Source organism: Nestor notabilis, unplaced genomic scaffold (genome assembly GCF_000696875.1).
Source record: "Nestor notabilis isolate BGI_N333 unplaced genomic scaffold, ASM69687v1 scaffold32342, whole genome shotgun sequence".
Lineage (NCBI taxonomy): Eukaryota > Metazoa > Chordata > Aves > Psittaciformes > Psittacidae > Nestor > Nestor notabilis.
Window position 1 is genome coordinate 21,250 of NW_009920220.1, and position 14,870 is coordinate 36,119.

The 14,870-nt window shown below is 39.0% G+C and overlaps 1 protein-coding gene across 1 annotated transcript in view; it reads left to right on the top strand.

Moving 5' to 3' along the window:
- Positions 1 to 12,814, top strand: part of LOC104402651 (serine/threonine-protein kinase Sgk3) — a 26,851-nt gene extending 14,037 nt beyond the window's left edge. Inside the window, exons 5-16 of the mRNA XM_010010580.1 lie at positions 666 to 753; positions 1,822 to 1,874; positions 3,306 to 3,363; positions 4,153 to 4,236; positions 4,325 to 4,456; positions 6,449 to 6,561; positions 6,787 to 6,823; positions 6,933 to 7,019; positions 9,613 to 9,708; positions 10,542 to 10,697; positions 11,791 to 11,880; positions 12,298 to 12,814. Coding sequence (XP_010008882.1) covers positions 666 to 753; positions 1,822 to 1,874; positions 3,306 to 3,363; positions 4,153 to 4,236; positions 4,325 to 4,456; positions 6,449 to 6,561; positions 6,787 to 6,823; positions 6,933 to 7,019; positions 9,613 to 9,708; positions 10,542 to 10,697; positions 11,791 to 11,880; positions 12,298 to 12,468 — 1,165 coding nt within the window. The 3' untranslated portion in view covers positions 12,469 to 12,814. The remainder of the gene's footprint in view (positions 1 to 665; positions 754 to 1,821; positions 1,875 to 3,305; positions 3,364 to 4,152; positions 4,237 to 4,324; positions 4,457 to 6,448; positions 6,562 to 6,786; positions 6,824 to 6,932; positions 7,020 to 9,612; positions 9,709 to 10,541; positions 10,698 to 11,790; positions 11,881 to 12,297) is intronic.
- Positions 12,815 to 14,870: the final 2,056 nt, after the last annotated feature.

Genomic DNA, 14,870 nt, shown 5'->3' on the forward strand with positions numbered 1-14,870 from the left:
ACAGCCCTCACCAAGGCAGCAGCTAGAAAACAATGCTGAAGTTTGAAAGGCATCTCCTTAGGTACTGTGGGAAGCCTAAAGTCTCTCTTGCTGGTTCCTGAAGGATAGCGTTTCTGTCCTGCAGCTGACTGGAAGGATTTCCTAACATCGTCTTGTCAGTGCCCAGCCAGAATGCATTCTGAATACTAGGTTACCATCTTCCATTTAAAAGTGAATGGGGACAGGAATGTTATGACCATGTATCTCTCTTTGGGATGCAGACTATGCATTTCATTATATGTGATGTTGGACTATATAATTGATTTTGGAAAACTACAGATGGTTTCTTGAAAGAATGCTGGTTTCCTGGTGGTTGCTGGCCACTTAGAACTCTTGCTTTCTTCTAACAATTACCTTTTAATGCAGCTCTGCAGAGCATTTCGTTATGAAGTCATCACATACATATACTTTAACGTGTCTGGGTTTTGCAAGTGGAAAATTCTATGCACTGCATGCAACACATTCAGCAGTTGAATTATGTTGCTATAAAAGCATTATTGTACACAGTCCTTAATTGCCAGAACTTAAATGTAAAACTTTGAGTAGCTCCTCTGTATGCTGCTGTTTAATCCAATGCTTCCTATCATTATGGCTGAAAATCAAGCAAATTATCACTGTGTTTCTAGCCCAGATGTCAGAGCTTTTCTTCAGATGGATAACCCAAAACACCAGTCGGATCCATCTGAAGATGAAGATGAAAGGAGCAGTCGGAAGGTAACAACAGAAGTAGAACAGTCTTCTAAATTTTAGCTATTTAAGAGCAATCTTAGGTATATTATATACTGAAAATTACTGGTTGGTTTCACAGTAAGTCTCCTCCATGCTCTTTTAAACAAATCTGTTCCACTGTGGGCTGTAAGATACTCTCCTGTCGTATGTGAACCGCAGAGAATGGGTAAAAGAGATTGTGAGCTTTGTCTTGTTTCCCTACGTGCTATATGGGTTAAGGAAACACAGCTTTAATCATAGCTTAGCTGTGGCAGTTTTTGCAATCTCTTCAAAGATTCTTGCTAAGAATATCTGGCAAGGAGCAGGGGAGCTTAAATGTTTAATTGTCTTTTTGTTTGCTTGGGTGTGTTGGGTTTTTTTAAGAGGGGGAGAAATATGATTCAGGGGAAAAAATGCAGTCTTCCCAAAAGTCACTCAGGAGCAAGGATGGGCTTGATTTCATTTCACGTGTAACACCGTGTGAGGTCTGACTCCTCTTCCGTCACAAATTCTGACTCTGTATGTACTGGTAGGATTCATGTCATCTGTGGAACTGAGTTAACTTTTAGTGTCAGGATAGAACAGGTTGGTAATACCTTTCTTGGGGTGGGGAGAATGTTCACTTTTTGTTCTTTTTAAAAGCACCATATCTTTCACTAGTTACTCCTGCATAAACAGTGTGTGTGGGTTTTATTGCTAAGATTTTGGAAAAATTAGAAAAAAAGGTAGAAAATATATTCCTAGAGCAATACAGAAATGGTTAAGTTCTGGATGAGGAACAAAGTGTTGAAATGATTGTAAATTTTTACTTCAGTCTTGTTCTCTGTGTCTGGATACAGTTACTGTATTACCTTCATCCTTGAATGTGATGTGCGTAGAAATAATTTGTGACAAGGTGATGATGGCCAGATATTTCAATTTACAAGGTTCCCAATGTGGATATTAGATCTCCTTAACGAGTATAAAGTATGGGTTGAGCAAATTAGTGGACTGTTCTGAAATTAATATTGGTTTAAATATAAAAGATAACTTAAAAAAATACATTAAAAACATATCTCTCTGTTTCTCCCACAGAATATCAACTCTACCTCACAGAATATCAACTTGGGACCATCTGGAAATCCTCAGTAGGTTTCCATTCAATTGAATTAAAACATAATTCAATCCAATGTAAAATTTTTATTTCAGTGACATTTATTGAATTTAATTTTAAACCCAGCAAAGTTAGACTGAGTGGAACTGTTAATAGTAATGAAAGTTCTTTGGGCATATGCCTTTATTTGTTGATTTGCACTGCTCAGGAGGAAGCAAAACACTAACTCCTCTGCTAAATAAGTGAGCATTTTTACAACTTTCTTTTTCAACTTCAGATTTTTAGTCTGCTATCCTTCTACTTCAAGATGCTATAGCAAAGATGACTTCTCTGTCTTGGGAGTGGTCCAAAAACTGTTAAGAATGTGAACAGTTGCTGAAAACAAGTTTGGTTTAATGTATGGCAAAGGAGCAGCTTGCCTTGTTACTAGTTACTGCAGTTATAACTTGCTTCTCTGATGTCTTTCTCTGATGAGTTTCTGTTCTCAGTTCTGTGTGAATCTGTGCTTTTCTCATCTAGGAGATGACTGCTATTTTGGTTTTACTTTCGTCATAGATTTGTTCTGGGCTAATAGGAGGAAATGCTTACTAGATTGCAGTAAGAAATGAAATTTAAGAGTACTTCCCTTCAGGGGAAATAAATGGAGAGATGTATGGTGATGTAACCGTTGGTTTGGAATTTGAAAACATGGATAATTGTTTTGCTGACAAAAATATGTCTGAATTGTATTTACAAAAAAGGGAACCCTGGGAAGAAATGAAAGGAGTGATGATGTGGGAAGTGGAAAAACTGAGAGTGAATTACTCCTCAGGACCTCCCTCCTCTTGCTGTGATTAAAAATGAGGAAGGAATAGATGGAGGGAAGGAAGGAATAAGCAAAGAGAGAATAAATAACAAACCTGGTCCCTCCTTCCTTCCCTTATGTAAGCTTATGCCATTAGGATATGAGAAATAAGCCCTAGGAAAAGTCATGGGGAAATGGAGACTTAAAAATTATAAGAAACTAGTCTGCGGATAATAAAAGAACAGTCTTGCTGCTCCTTTACATCTTAACCTTAAACTTACAAAAGAAACTCAAAAGGATATAACTTGAGCATTTTCCCTGGAGGAAAATGGAATTGCAGCGTGAAGAGGAGTCATTGTCTCTGAGGGATGGTCTGCAGAAGTCTGGGTGTTGGGTGGGATGAATCATAGAATCATAGAATAGTTAGGGTTGGAAAGGACCTTAAGATCATCTAGTTCCAAGCCCCCTGCCATGAGCAGGGACACCACACACTAAACCATGTCGCCCAAGGCTCTGTCCAACCTGGCCTTGAACACCACCAGGGTTGGAGCATTCACAAGTTCCTTGGGTGCTAACAGAGCATTGTTCTCACATTACAACTCAAGTGCTACACTAGACTTTTGTCCACCTATAAAGCTTGTAATTTCAGATTGCCTGTCTTTGTTCCTAAATATCTTGCAGTGCTAAGCCAACAGACTTTGATTTCCTGAAAGTTATTGGGAAAGGCAGCTTTGGCAAGGTGAGTTTTTCTTACTATTGTGTCTTATCCTGGTGCAAGGATGCTAGGTGGTGTCTTGTGCATAATGACTGCTGGCTAGAGACTTGGCTAGAGGTTTTGGAAGTGGTATCAGTCTGTTGTATTTGATCCCTGTTGTTGTTCTTTTAAAGCCCTGGCATTTTTTACCTGGTGTGGCAGTTGGCTGCCTCGGTCGCTTGTTGGGAGTAGCAGATGGGAGTGTTTCCCTTTCTCATTAAGAGGAATAGGGATCCTCTCCCCCAGAGAGGAAGGGAGGTACCCCTGTGCTTATGCAGCAGCTGGAGTTTGAATCGTGCATTTCCCTGTGTTGGCATGGGCTGTTTTGTCAAACCCCTGATGCAGTGGAGCAGTGTGAGCAACAGGCCATTGAAAAGTGAGTTAATTACTGATTTTCTACAAAGAGGCAACAGAGAATCCCTCTCAAAATCTTTGCTTACAAGTTATTTTTTAAGTTGTTGTTTTTCGTGAAATTATTTTTAAAACTTATAAAAACAGCTGAAATTGATCTTGATAGAAATTCAGCAAGTCATGGAAAATAAATGTTATCATTCAATCTGTCATGATACCATTATCAAGACAGGTTTTTACTGAACTCTAAGCTCACTTTGTTGGTGATTATATTGCTGATTGACTGTATTAGAGGCAAAGAAAGTGTGTTGTGGAAAAACTAGCATGAATACTTTCCAGTTAGCTGAACTTGTGGAATTATTACTAATAGAATGTAAACTGCTAACAACAATCACGTTTCTTCATTTGTTCTGAATTTCACAGGTTCTTCTTGCAAAACGAAAACTGGATGGGAAATACTATGCTGTCAAAGTGCTGCAGAAAAAAATTGTGCTTAATAGGAAAGAGGTGAAATGTTCTTTCTCCACTTACCTCCCTTTTTCCTTTAGTTACAAAATTATTCCTGTTTACTTACTGATCTTTTACTTCCTTACAGCAAAAACATATTATGGCTGAACGTAATGTGCTTTTGAAAAATGTGAAACACCCATTTTTGGTTGGATTACATTACTCATTCCAAACAACGGAAAAGCTTTACTTTGTCCTGGATTTTGTTAATGGAGGAGAGGTATGTGGTAGTTGTGTTTGGGTTTGAGTCTCTCTACTCTAATTCTAGGTGGGAGGGATGGAATGATCCTTTACAATGAGTGTTCCCTCTCCAAATCCTATTATCATCTGCTGTTACTACAGACTTCTGTAGCTATACGGACCCTGTTCCTCTTCTTGTCCACAACTCTAATCCCAAATTTATTCATGATTGTCAGATACAAATACTGTATTTTACAGGTAAATAAATTTACCTTTATTACAAATTAATCTTATGTTGACATTTTTCACCATGTAAATCTATCTTTTCTTTTGCATCTGCATTAGCTGACATGCTAGTATTTTGAAAGTGGAAGGAAAGAAATTGTCAAGTGAATTTACTACACTGGTATTACTGGGAACTTCGGGATTATTCTGTAGCTTTGCATGGTCTAATTGCTTACTACCAAATAGCCTTAACGTCAGGATTCTTTTCCTTGAAGCAGTGCCATTACGTAACTCGGGGAAAACTTGTGAAAGAAATTGAGAAGTGTAAATATGTTTAAATAAGATGTTCTGGAGCAGCTTGGGATCTGTTGCTTTTCAGAGTATCCAGTACTTCCAGGAGTGCTCAAGAAACTTATGTATAAACTGGTTGAATAGCCAGTGCACATGAGAGGGTATAAAATGTTCCTCCCATTCCTTCAAAAGGTTTTGAGGGTTTTATAGACTATTAATACCTGGACCTATCTAGGAAATCAGTTGTCACTGAAGAAAACATCATAATGAAAAAAAATTGTATGAACAGAACTAGGCAACATACATGCTTTAAAGAAAAGCTGTGTGTCTTGTCACTTGCTGTGTTTTCAATTTTGCTAATTTACTGGTGTAAAACGTATACACTTCAGGAGGTCTTAGAGGTGCTTCAAGCAGAACAGGAAAGGATGAGACAGGATACTGTTGTAGATGATAAAACTGGTAGCTGGAAGAGCACAGGGGGAAGGGGTAGAATTTATATTGCTTGTTTTGGCATATCTCAAGGCTTCCTGTTGCATTGGTGCAGCTGGATATACAGAGACAAATGTTCAGTATGCTGAATAAACCAGGATGAGATACGAACTGTATTAGTTCATATTGATGATGGCCTGCCATCAGTACTTACGATGCTCCTAGAGCTGCTGTACTGACCCCTTTAAGTGTCAGAGCTGGGACAAGATGGGCCTTCTCTTGCCTCATGGACTGTCATCTTACTTCAACTGTATTAGCAAGCTCCTGGTTTGCTCTACTGTGAGCTCCTGCCTACAATTTAGTTTGGCATTCTTCCAGGCAAACTAAAATACAGTGCAAAACAGCTTTCAAATTTGAATGAAGTGTTCAGAAAGCTCTGAGGGCTTTTTTCCATTTTTTTCCCCAAACTTTGTAGGCGGAAAACAGAAAACTTCTGTTTTCTCAAAATCTTGAGAAGATGAATGGGTTGTATAGTTTAATCTGTATGATTATGATTAATCTTTGGCTAGACTCCCATATCTGCTCAAACTATTGGAAGCCAGACAGCTCTGTGTAGTTAGGAGAGTTTGAGGATCAGCTGTCAGCTTGGAATAATGTACATCTCCCAAACTGATGGACATCTAGGTGATTATGAAATACGATTCTATAAATACTTACATACAAAAATTTGAAGGCAGGCAGATAGAGAACTGGAAGATTACTGATCTGACACACCAGGTTATGTTCTGTTAGGAGGCGATCTTGCGTGATTGAATCTTGCCAAATTTTACTCACAGCCTAGTGGTTTACTCTAGTTCCTTTTGAGTAGTCCTGGGTTTAGAGGAATGTCCTTAAGTGTTTGAATTATCTGTTCATTTCTGAGAAGAAAGGAAGGGAGTAAAGGAGTGACAAAGTCATGCAGCAAAACCAGTTTTATTTCACTTAAAGAAAGTGGACAGGTAAATAAAATCATGTTTTATTATTAAAATTACATGCTATTAACCTGGTTTTTTTACACTGTTCTTATTTACTCTGTGCGTATTTACAGCTGTTCTTTCACTTACAAAGAGAACGTTCCTTTCCTGAGCACAGAGCCAGATTTTATGCTGCTGAAATAGCCAGTGCACTGGGCTACTTACACTCCATAAATATAGTGTACAGGTAAGTTCCTGAACTGTATCCTTGTCCTGCAGAAGTTCAAAATAGCACAAATTTCTGAGTAAAAACCACTGTATGAAATCATCTTACGGGAAACTCGAACTTAACAGTTTCACCAAAACTTGAAGCTTTCAGCTGAAGAATGAAAATACTTGCCTCCGAGGCTCTTGTGTTAGTGACTGCTGCTTTGAATTAATATGCTTGTTTTGCTTTGTTTTGTTTTAACAGGGATTTAAAACCAGAAAACATTCTCCTAGATGCACTAGTAAGTACGCAACATTATTTTGGTTTTATGTGTTCTCTCGCAAAACTGACAATGTGTGTTCACGTGTTGAGCAGGTTCCGTTTTTAAAATACCACTCTTTCTTAAACAGGGTCATGTGGTGTTGACAGACTTTGGACTTTGTAAAGAAGGGATTGCAAGTTCAGATACCACTGCAACTTTCTGTGGAACACCAGAAGTATGTTGACAACTTTCGTGGGTTTTTCAGCTAGTAATTAATGACTGTTAAGTATTATTAGTATTTGTGTAACTGGAAGATCAAACACTCTGTACTGTTGGAGGTTTGCATTCTTCTAACAAGCTCTTCCATGAAGCCAAACCAAAGACAAGCTTCCTGCAGATGCGTTTTTTGTCCTTTTTACTCCTACCTACTACCCACATCCCCATAACCCATCTCTTCCTTCCTCCCTTTTTTCAACCCCCTTCAAACACTGTTTCCCTCCCATGTCTCGTAACCACTGGCTAGACACAGGGCAGTTAACTTGTGTAACAGCTGCAGCGGATTTTCCAGTGTGAATCTACTTACCATATCCTGCCACTGACTTCTAGTAAGCTTATAGGGACTTGATATCTGTCTTGAGCAAATTTTGCTGACCAAGTTTATTGAACTCTCTTGTCTTCTTACTGAGAAAAGTACACTAGAAAACTTAGAATCTGGAAGTCTTCAACACATGCGAGGGATTCACTGAAATGCCACTGTTAGTGGCTTTGATAATTTGGTAAACATACTTGAAATTACAGCAAAGGCCTTTGAAGGCAGTGGAAGATGAGTGAGGAGTAATATTTAGCTAAAACATTTGAACTAAAAAAAACAGGCAGTTGGCAACATATGATAATTAATCCTGGTTCTGATCAGAGTAGAAATCCATAAAGCTGAGTGGTAAATGTGAGCTGAAGCAATATTTGTTGACTATTTTGGAAAGTTCAAAGGTCAGTGCATAGAACACAGGTAACTCTGGATCTGTTTTAGAAAATCTGAGGGTTTTTTCTCATGTTCAGAGGCTTAGTCTTCACATTTACCTTGGACTTGCATGCATTGCAACATAAAAGGATGATAATGCTGTTGGTTTATATGCATTCTTAAAAATATCAAGACTAAACATAGCAGTTGTGTATTAATCTTTATAATCTGAGATTTAGATTCGAGTCTTTCATAATCCTGCCAGAAGTGTAATGATCTTCCCAGTATTTAGAAACACTCAGTCAAATGACATGGTGAGTTCCAACACCTGAAAAGCTCAAAAGAGGTTGTGAAAGGTTAGCAAAAGCTGAAGTAGTTGAGTTCAAAATACTTCAGCTGCTTTTCATGCTTTTACAGAGTCATCTATAGACAAATGAGTTACAGGGCACTCACACATGCAGAAAGCTTGAGAAATACTGAGTTTCAGTCTCTGCCTTATCTGACAATGCTATTATCTATTTCTAAATTAAGTTTCAGAATGTGGATACTAAAATGATAGAAGTGAGCATCCTCTTGTTTTGAGAGGTTAGAAATTGTGTGTGCTGTAGATGAGGACTGAGATCATAAAATCATGGAATCATGGGATGGTTAGGTTTGGAAAGGACCTTAAGATCATCTAATTCCAACCCTCCTGCCATGAGAAGAGATGCCTCACACTAGACTGTGTCACCCATGACTCTGTCCATCCTGGCCTTGAACACTGCCAGGGATGGAGCATTTACCACTTCTTTGGGCAACCCATTCCAGTGCCTCAGCACCCTCACTGTGAAGAACTTATATCTGACCTGAACTTCCCTTGTTTAAGTTTTAACCCATCACTCCTTGTCCTGTCACTACAGTCCCCAATGAAGAGTCCCTCCCCAACATCCTTATAGGCCCCCTTCAGATACTGGAAGGCTGCTATGAGATCTCCGCGCAGTCTTCTCTTCTCCAGGCTGAACAGCCCCAACTTTCTCAGCCTGTCTTCATCCGGGAGGTGATCCAGCCCTCTTATTCTCCTCGTGGCCCTCCTCTGGACTTGCTCCAACAGCTCCATGTCCTTCTCTCTGGCGTATCAACCGAGCCACACAGCTTGGTGTCATCGTCAAACTTGCTGAGGGCGCCTCAATCCCACTGTTCATGTCACTGACAAAGATGCTGAACAAGACAGGTCGCAACACCGATCCCTGAGGGACACCACTCGTTACTGTTTTCCAACTGGACATTGAGCCGTTGACCACAACTCTTTGCGTGCGGCCATCCAGCCAGTTCTTTATGCTCTGAGTGGTCCATCTATCAAATCTACGTCTCTCCAGTTTAGAGACAAGGATGTTGTGTAGCACCTCACAACTTATGCCCTCATTGACATTTACAGTGAAATTTAATATAGGTCATACAATTTTTCAGTAATTGATAGATTTGAGGCAGAATTAATATCTTCTCCTTTCATTTTTATGTATTGGATGGGGAGCATACAGGAAGGCAGCGTATGCATGGCTAGTAGCCAGTGTGCTGAGAAGTGCTGCAACAGTGCAGCAACCTGTCTGAAATGCAGAACAAGTTTCTTAATAGAGGTGGCAAAGTAGTTTGGCAAAACAATAGTGTGTGGGAAGTATTATTTGAGTTGGTAAAACAGCTGTCCTGCTTGGTAAATATCCATATGGTGACAAAGTATTTGCTAGGTTTGTTGAAGGACAAGATAAATACTTAGCAGTCATAAAATTGCTTTGAAGCAACTTTTCCTGAAGGTGTTTAATGTGATTAAAACCGAGGTTTTATTCATGCAGGCCTAACGCTCTAAAAGACTTCTTTATTGATTTTTTTATTTTAGTATCTTGCACCAGAAGTCATTAAAAAGCAGCCCTATGACAACACAGTAGACTGGTGGTGCCTTGGTGCAGTTCTTTATGAAATGCTTTATGGGCTGGTATGTACTTTTTACTGGTGGGCTGGGGTGGGCAAGGGGCTGCTTCCCTCTTCTCTCCTTTTATGTGATGTAACCCTGGCATTAGGTTAAAGATGCTAATTTGAGAAATACTGAAATAATACACTTAAATGGATGAACAGTTACTCTTATACTTGGCATAGCACATGTGTTTCTCTTTTGGATTCTGAGTTGCCTCTTGATGTCTAAAATTTTACTTCCTAGTGAACTGCTTGACATCAACTCAGATGAAGACAAGTAGTCAGAGGGACTACTTGAGGGAATGTGAGAGTAAACTGAATCAGAAGTGATAATACCCAATAAAACACTCTGAAGTGATAAGTAACATTTTGCCAAATCCTGGAATAAATAAAATACTTTTTCTTCACTTAGGTATCCCAGGTTTTCTTCCAGCTTTTCCACTCCTGCTGCAGCATTAGAATTAAAACATCTTACTGTGCTGCTGCTACTCATATGTAATTATTCCAATAACAATCTGTTCTGTTAGTTTTCTGGAGTTTTATCTCCCCCTGCTCCAGGACCTTAAATAGGGAGATAAATTTGGGGTTCTACTCTCAGGTTCTTTTCAGGCAAGTTCAATGGGATCTTTGAAACTGGATGGCATCTGTGGCTTCTTATAAGAACATGTTAGGAGAAAAGGAGGTGGGTGGGGAAGTTATCAAGTGGAAAGGTCTGGCAATGGTGATGACTGAATTAGAAGTTAGCAGTGTACAAGACGAGGTAGATTTCTTCTTCACTGCTAGCAGTTGGTATTTCTTACAGCCTCATTTACTGCATGTGGCTTCAAATTCATGTATAATTTTTATTTTTTATAGCCTCCTTTTTACTGCCGTGATGTTGCTGAGATGTACGAGAATATTCTTCACAAACCCCTAGTTTTGCGCCCAGGAATCAGTCTTACAGCCTGGTCTATCCTGGAAGAACTTCTGGAGAAAGATCGGCAAAGCAGACTTGGAGCAAGGGAAGATTTTGTATGTAATGTCCTAATTTATTAAAGCCTTGCTTCATTTAAGGGGTCGTCACCAAATTTATGTGCACAGCACAGGTTTAATAGCTGGAGATAGAGATTGCTCTGTTATGTCTGTCTTTTTTCCTCCTCTTTATTTCTTCATTAAAGACACCAGTGTGGTCAATCCTTGAAAGCTGTTGGCAGTAAGAGGGAGATGATTGTCATGGGGTATAAATATTTAGAGCTTGGTTGCTGCTGTACCTGCCAGCAAAGGAAACACAATTCCTTATGTAGTAGTTACTAAGGTGTATATCAAGGTAGGTTTCACTGTTTGCAGTGAAACTAGGAAATAATCAAAAGAAAAGGCTGTTCTCTGATAATGTCAGTTTAACTAACTGCATGAAACAGTCTTCAGATAAAGAGGAACACTAGTGGTGTGCCAACAGCAGCTTGTTTTTAGCCTTAAAATCTTGTCAAACGTTTTGCCAGTGTAGCAGAAAAACTTTATTTGCAAGAAGGTGATGTGAGAAAGTACAATGTCTTCAGAACTGCAATGCGGAAACATCTAGAAGCAGTTCATCCGATACTGATGAGATCCTCATAGTCTTCAGTTTGCAGTTTTAACAGTAGGTAGCCTGCCGACCTTGTAACAGAGCATTCAGACTATGACATTGTGCTTTCTCACAGTGTGGACCAAGATGAAAGAGTGGTAGCAGTTAGCATAGCTGTTTGCTGCTCTGTAACTAGTAAGCATATTGCAGAGTTGTTGAAGCAGCTGCTTCTCAGCCAATGATCTGCTTTACAAAAACTAACAGAACTTTACAGCGGGATTAGAGGTACTAACAGAAAATGTTCTTGCTCTGAGGTAGACTTCAGGGTGGTTGATTTTAAGACTTAAAAGCAGAAAATACGATCTTAAAAGGAAATCAGTTTGCAGAGACAGGCTGACAAATTCTAATTGCTGTTTTACCAACTACAGCTTCTATTGCAAAGTAAACTGTGAATAAACAAACTGATGAAGGACTTCCTTATGTACATGCAGTCTGAAGTAGTATTTACTGTGATGCATAGGATGGATTTCTGAAAGTATCTAAAATCTTTATTCCTTACTGCAGCTTGAAATTCAGAAGCACCCGTTCTTTGAATCTCTCAGCTGGACTGATCTTCTTCAGAAGAAGATTCCACCACCATTTAATCCTAATGTGGTAGGTACCATTGCTGGAATTTTAACATTTGAAGTATTATTGATGGAAAAGAGAGAAATAAAATTTGGTGTGGTTTGGGGGTTGCTTTTTGTTTGGCTTCATTTTTGGGGGTAGGAGGTGGGTTAGCTTTTGCATCTCCCTAACAGTCAGTCAAGAAAGAGACATTTCTTTGTATTTCCTAGGTTAATCAGATCATAAAGGTGTGTAAGCTGTGGCCTGAACTCCAGTCTAAAAGAAGCAAATAGGCTTTTAATAGCTGTTTCCTGGGATGCTGTGGTGTGCTTCCTTAAACCTGTACTTAAATAGGCAACAACATAAAGTAGATAGCTTCAAGAGTTAAATTTGAATGGTAAAAGACAAGCACAAGTTTAAAACACAGCATTAATATGACAACTGATAGATATTTCTGTTTTCTAGGTTGGACCAGATGACATTGGGAATTTTGATGCAGTGTTTACAGAAGAAATGGTCCCATACTCAGTCTGCGTTTCTTCCGATTACAACATCGTTAATGCCAGTGTCCTAGAGGCAGATGATGCATTTGTGGGATTTTCTTACGCACCACCTTGTGAGGATATGTTTTCCTAGGAAGTTAGAAGCCATGGTGTTTCGGAAGTCTTGGGGTGAACTGAAATGTTAGGGTTATGGACACATTCCAAAATAGCGTAACTAGTGCCTCGTTTTGTATGTAGGTTTGAAACCTATGAACAAACTTTCTCTGCTGTATAGGAGGAATTTGGGCATTTTGGATGGCTTTCTGTGGGGTTTGAACTCTTTGTTCCTGCTGCAGAAAATATTTTTTAAAACCTTTAAAAAGCATTCTCTACATATATATTTTAAGCAAAAAACACTGACTGTTCTCCTCAGTCCCTTCCAAGTTTACATTCATATGTATCTAAGATTTGGCTGGCACAAACAGCAGCAAATTTAGTAAATTTATAAATGCTTTTGTACCTATTTGTGCTTGAATTGTAACTATGCAAATTGTCTTTTGTATATCCTGGTTTAAGAAAGGTAAATGTTTTCCCTATTATATCAGTTCAAAATATACGTTAATTTACCTGTCAGCACTTAAATGAGGGGTTAATAGAAGTTAAGACCCAGATTCCTAAAGGACTTCTAGAGAATGAAAAGTCGGTCATGTAAAACTGGATTATTGCTCTCACACTTGCTGAAATACCATTCACTCCACTGGATTATCTAAGGTATTGGGGATAACTCAAAGCAAGGATGGAACAAATTAATTGGATTGATCTGATAACATTACTGATCATGTGTTCTACTCTTCTTTCCTCCCTGAGATAAATACATCTGTATTTCAACTACATTAAAAATATTTTTGGTTAAAACTCTGCTTTTTCCAAAGATCTAATATGCAATAATCACTGTTACTTCAAAAGGCTATCTTGCTTTGACCTTTCGGGGGTGGGTGGTGAGGGAACCATGCCAAATACTAGGGATTTTTCTCACGGATTTACAGCTTAAAACACTAATAAGTCCCAAATTGATTGTATTTCAACGGTCATAGCTACTTGTCTTTGTGTTCCAGTTTGCACCATTTTTGAATCTTCACTTGATATTGGGGGAGGGGGGTAATGTAAATTACGCTGATAATTTTAAAAATGTGAAAAGCTGATGTATTTCTCATCACATACACGTGTATGGACAAACTGATAACTCTGAACAATTTCTGTTTAAGGAAATTTTTTTAAACAATGCAAAAATTGACTGCAGTTACATTGTATAAATGCCTATCACAGTAGTAGTTTTATTATATATATTACTTGTAAATAACAACTTATTTTTGTCTGTTACTCCATGTTCTGTGTTTTTTGTTCATAAATATATTCTGTTAAATGCCTTGATTTGGGAGAAGTTTGCTAAGACTCTGATGAGTAAAAGATAAGTTTCGATATCTAAATCATCTCTTTTTTTACAAAGAACTAGCTAAGAGAAATGCTATCCATGTTGCATGAAGGTCAGTTAAAAATAGCGAATGTTGGGGAAAAGAGTGTATCAAATCTTAATTCTTTTGAAATTAATAACAACAGTGAAACATTAGACAAGTGGAAGCTGAAGCAGGATTCTGGGCTTATCTGGAGGAGTATCTCCTATAGAACTAACTTCTGCATAGTGCTGAAGTGATGCTGAGCAGTCGCTACATGAGGTGTTGGAAGGAGTGGTTGGGTAGAAGTAAGAATTTACATAGGCATGGAAGGAAGGACCTGCATTGTTTGTGGGAGTGAAGTAGTGGTTTGGCTCTCATTGACTGTGGTGCTGCTCTGGAATGTTGAGAGGTTTGGAAGTTGCTGTGCAGAGGTTCAGGGCAAGGAGCAACTACATGAATCCTTTCTGTTAGAATCATGAGGAAGCAGCAGCATTACCCTTTTTGAAAAACAAAACAAAAAAAAGCCCCAAACAAACAAAACACAAAACCCCTATGTCTTCTGATGGACTTGAGAGCAGAAACTGATTGTAAGAAGGGAAGAGTCCGTTCTCATACTGAATTTTCACTCTGTATACTGCTGAAATTGTTGTGGGCTACTGTAACTGCCTTATCTTTATGGCAAGGAAGTACAGTGCTGTAGAGAGATGGGAAGGAGAGGGGATCCTTACGAAGTTGTTGCTGGGGAAGGTAGCACCCCTTTTATTTGTCTTGTATTTCCAAGATGTCTGTGCCTAGCTGCCTGACTGTGAGGGGTTTTGGGGGTTTTATCACAAATTTAGGGTTTCTTGCCTTTTTTAAGATGGTGGTGGTAGTTACTTCTAGGAGAGCAGCTTAGTAATAGCTTATTAAGCTTATTCCTTTGCCTTTTTGGTGAACCGTGAACTTGTTTAACATACCACTTGCAACACTTCATTTTGTTTCTCGTACTCTAAGTTCACATTGTGAAATGCCTCCGCCAGCTCGGGGCCTGTGAAGGTAACTGACTGCGTACAACATCAGGCTGCTTTCCCGCCTGGGCCGCGCGGGGCCGCTGCCGCGCGGC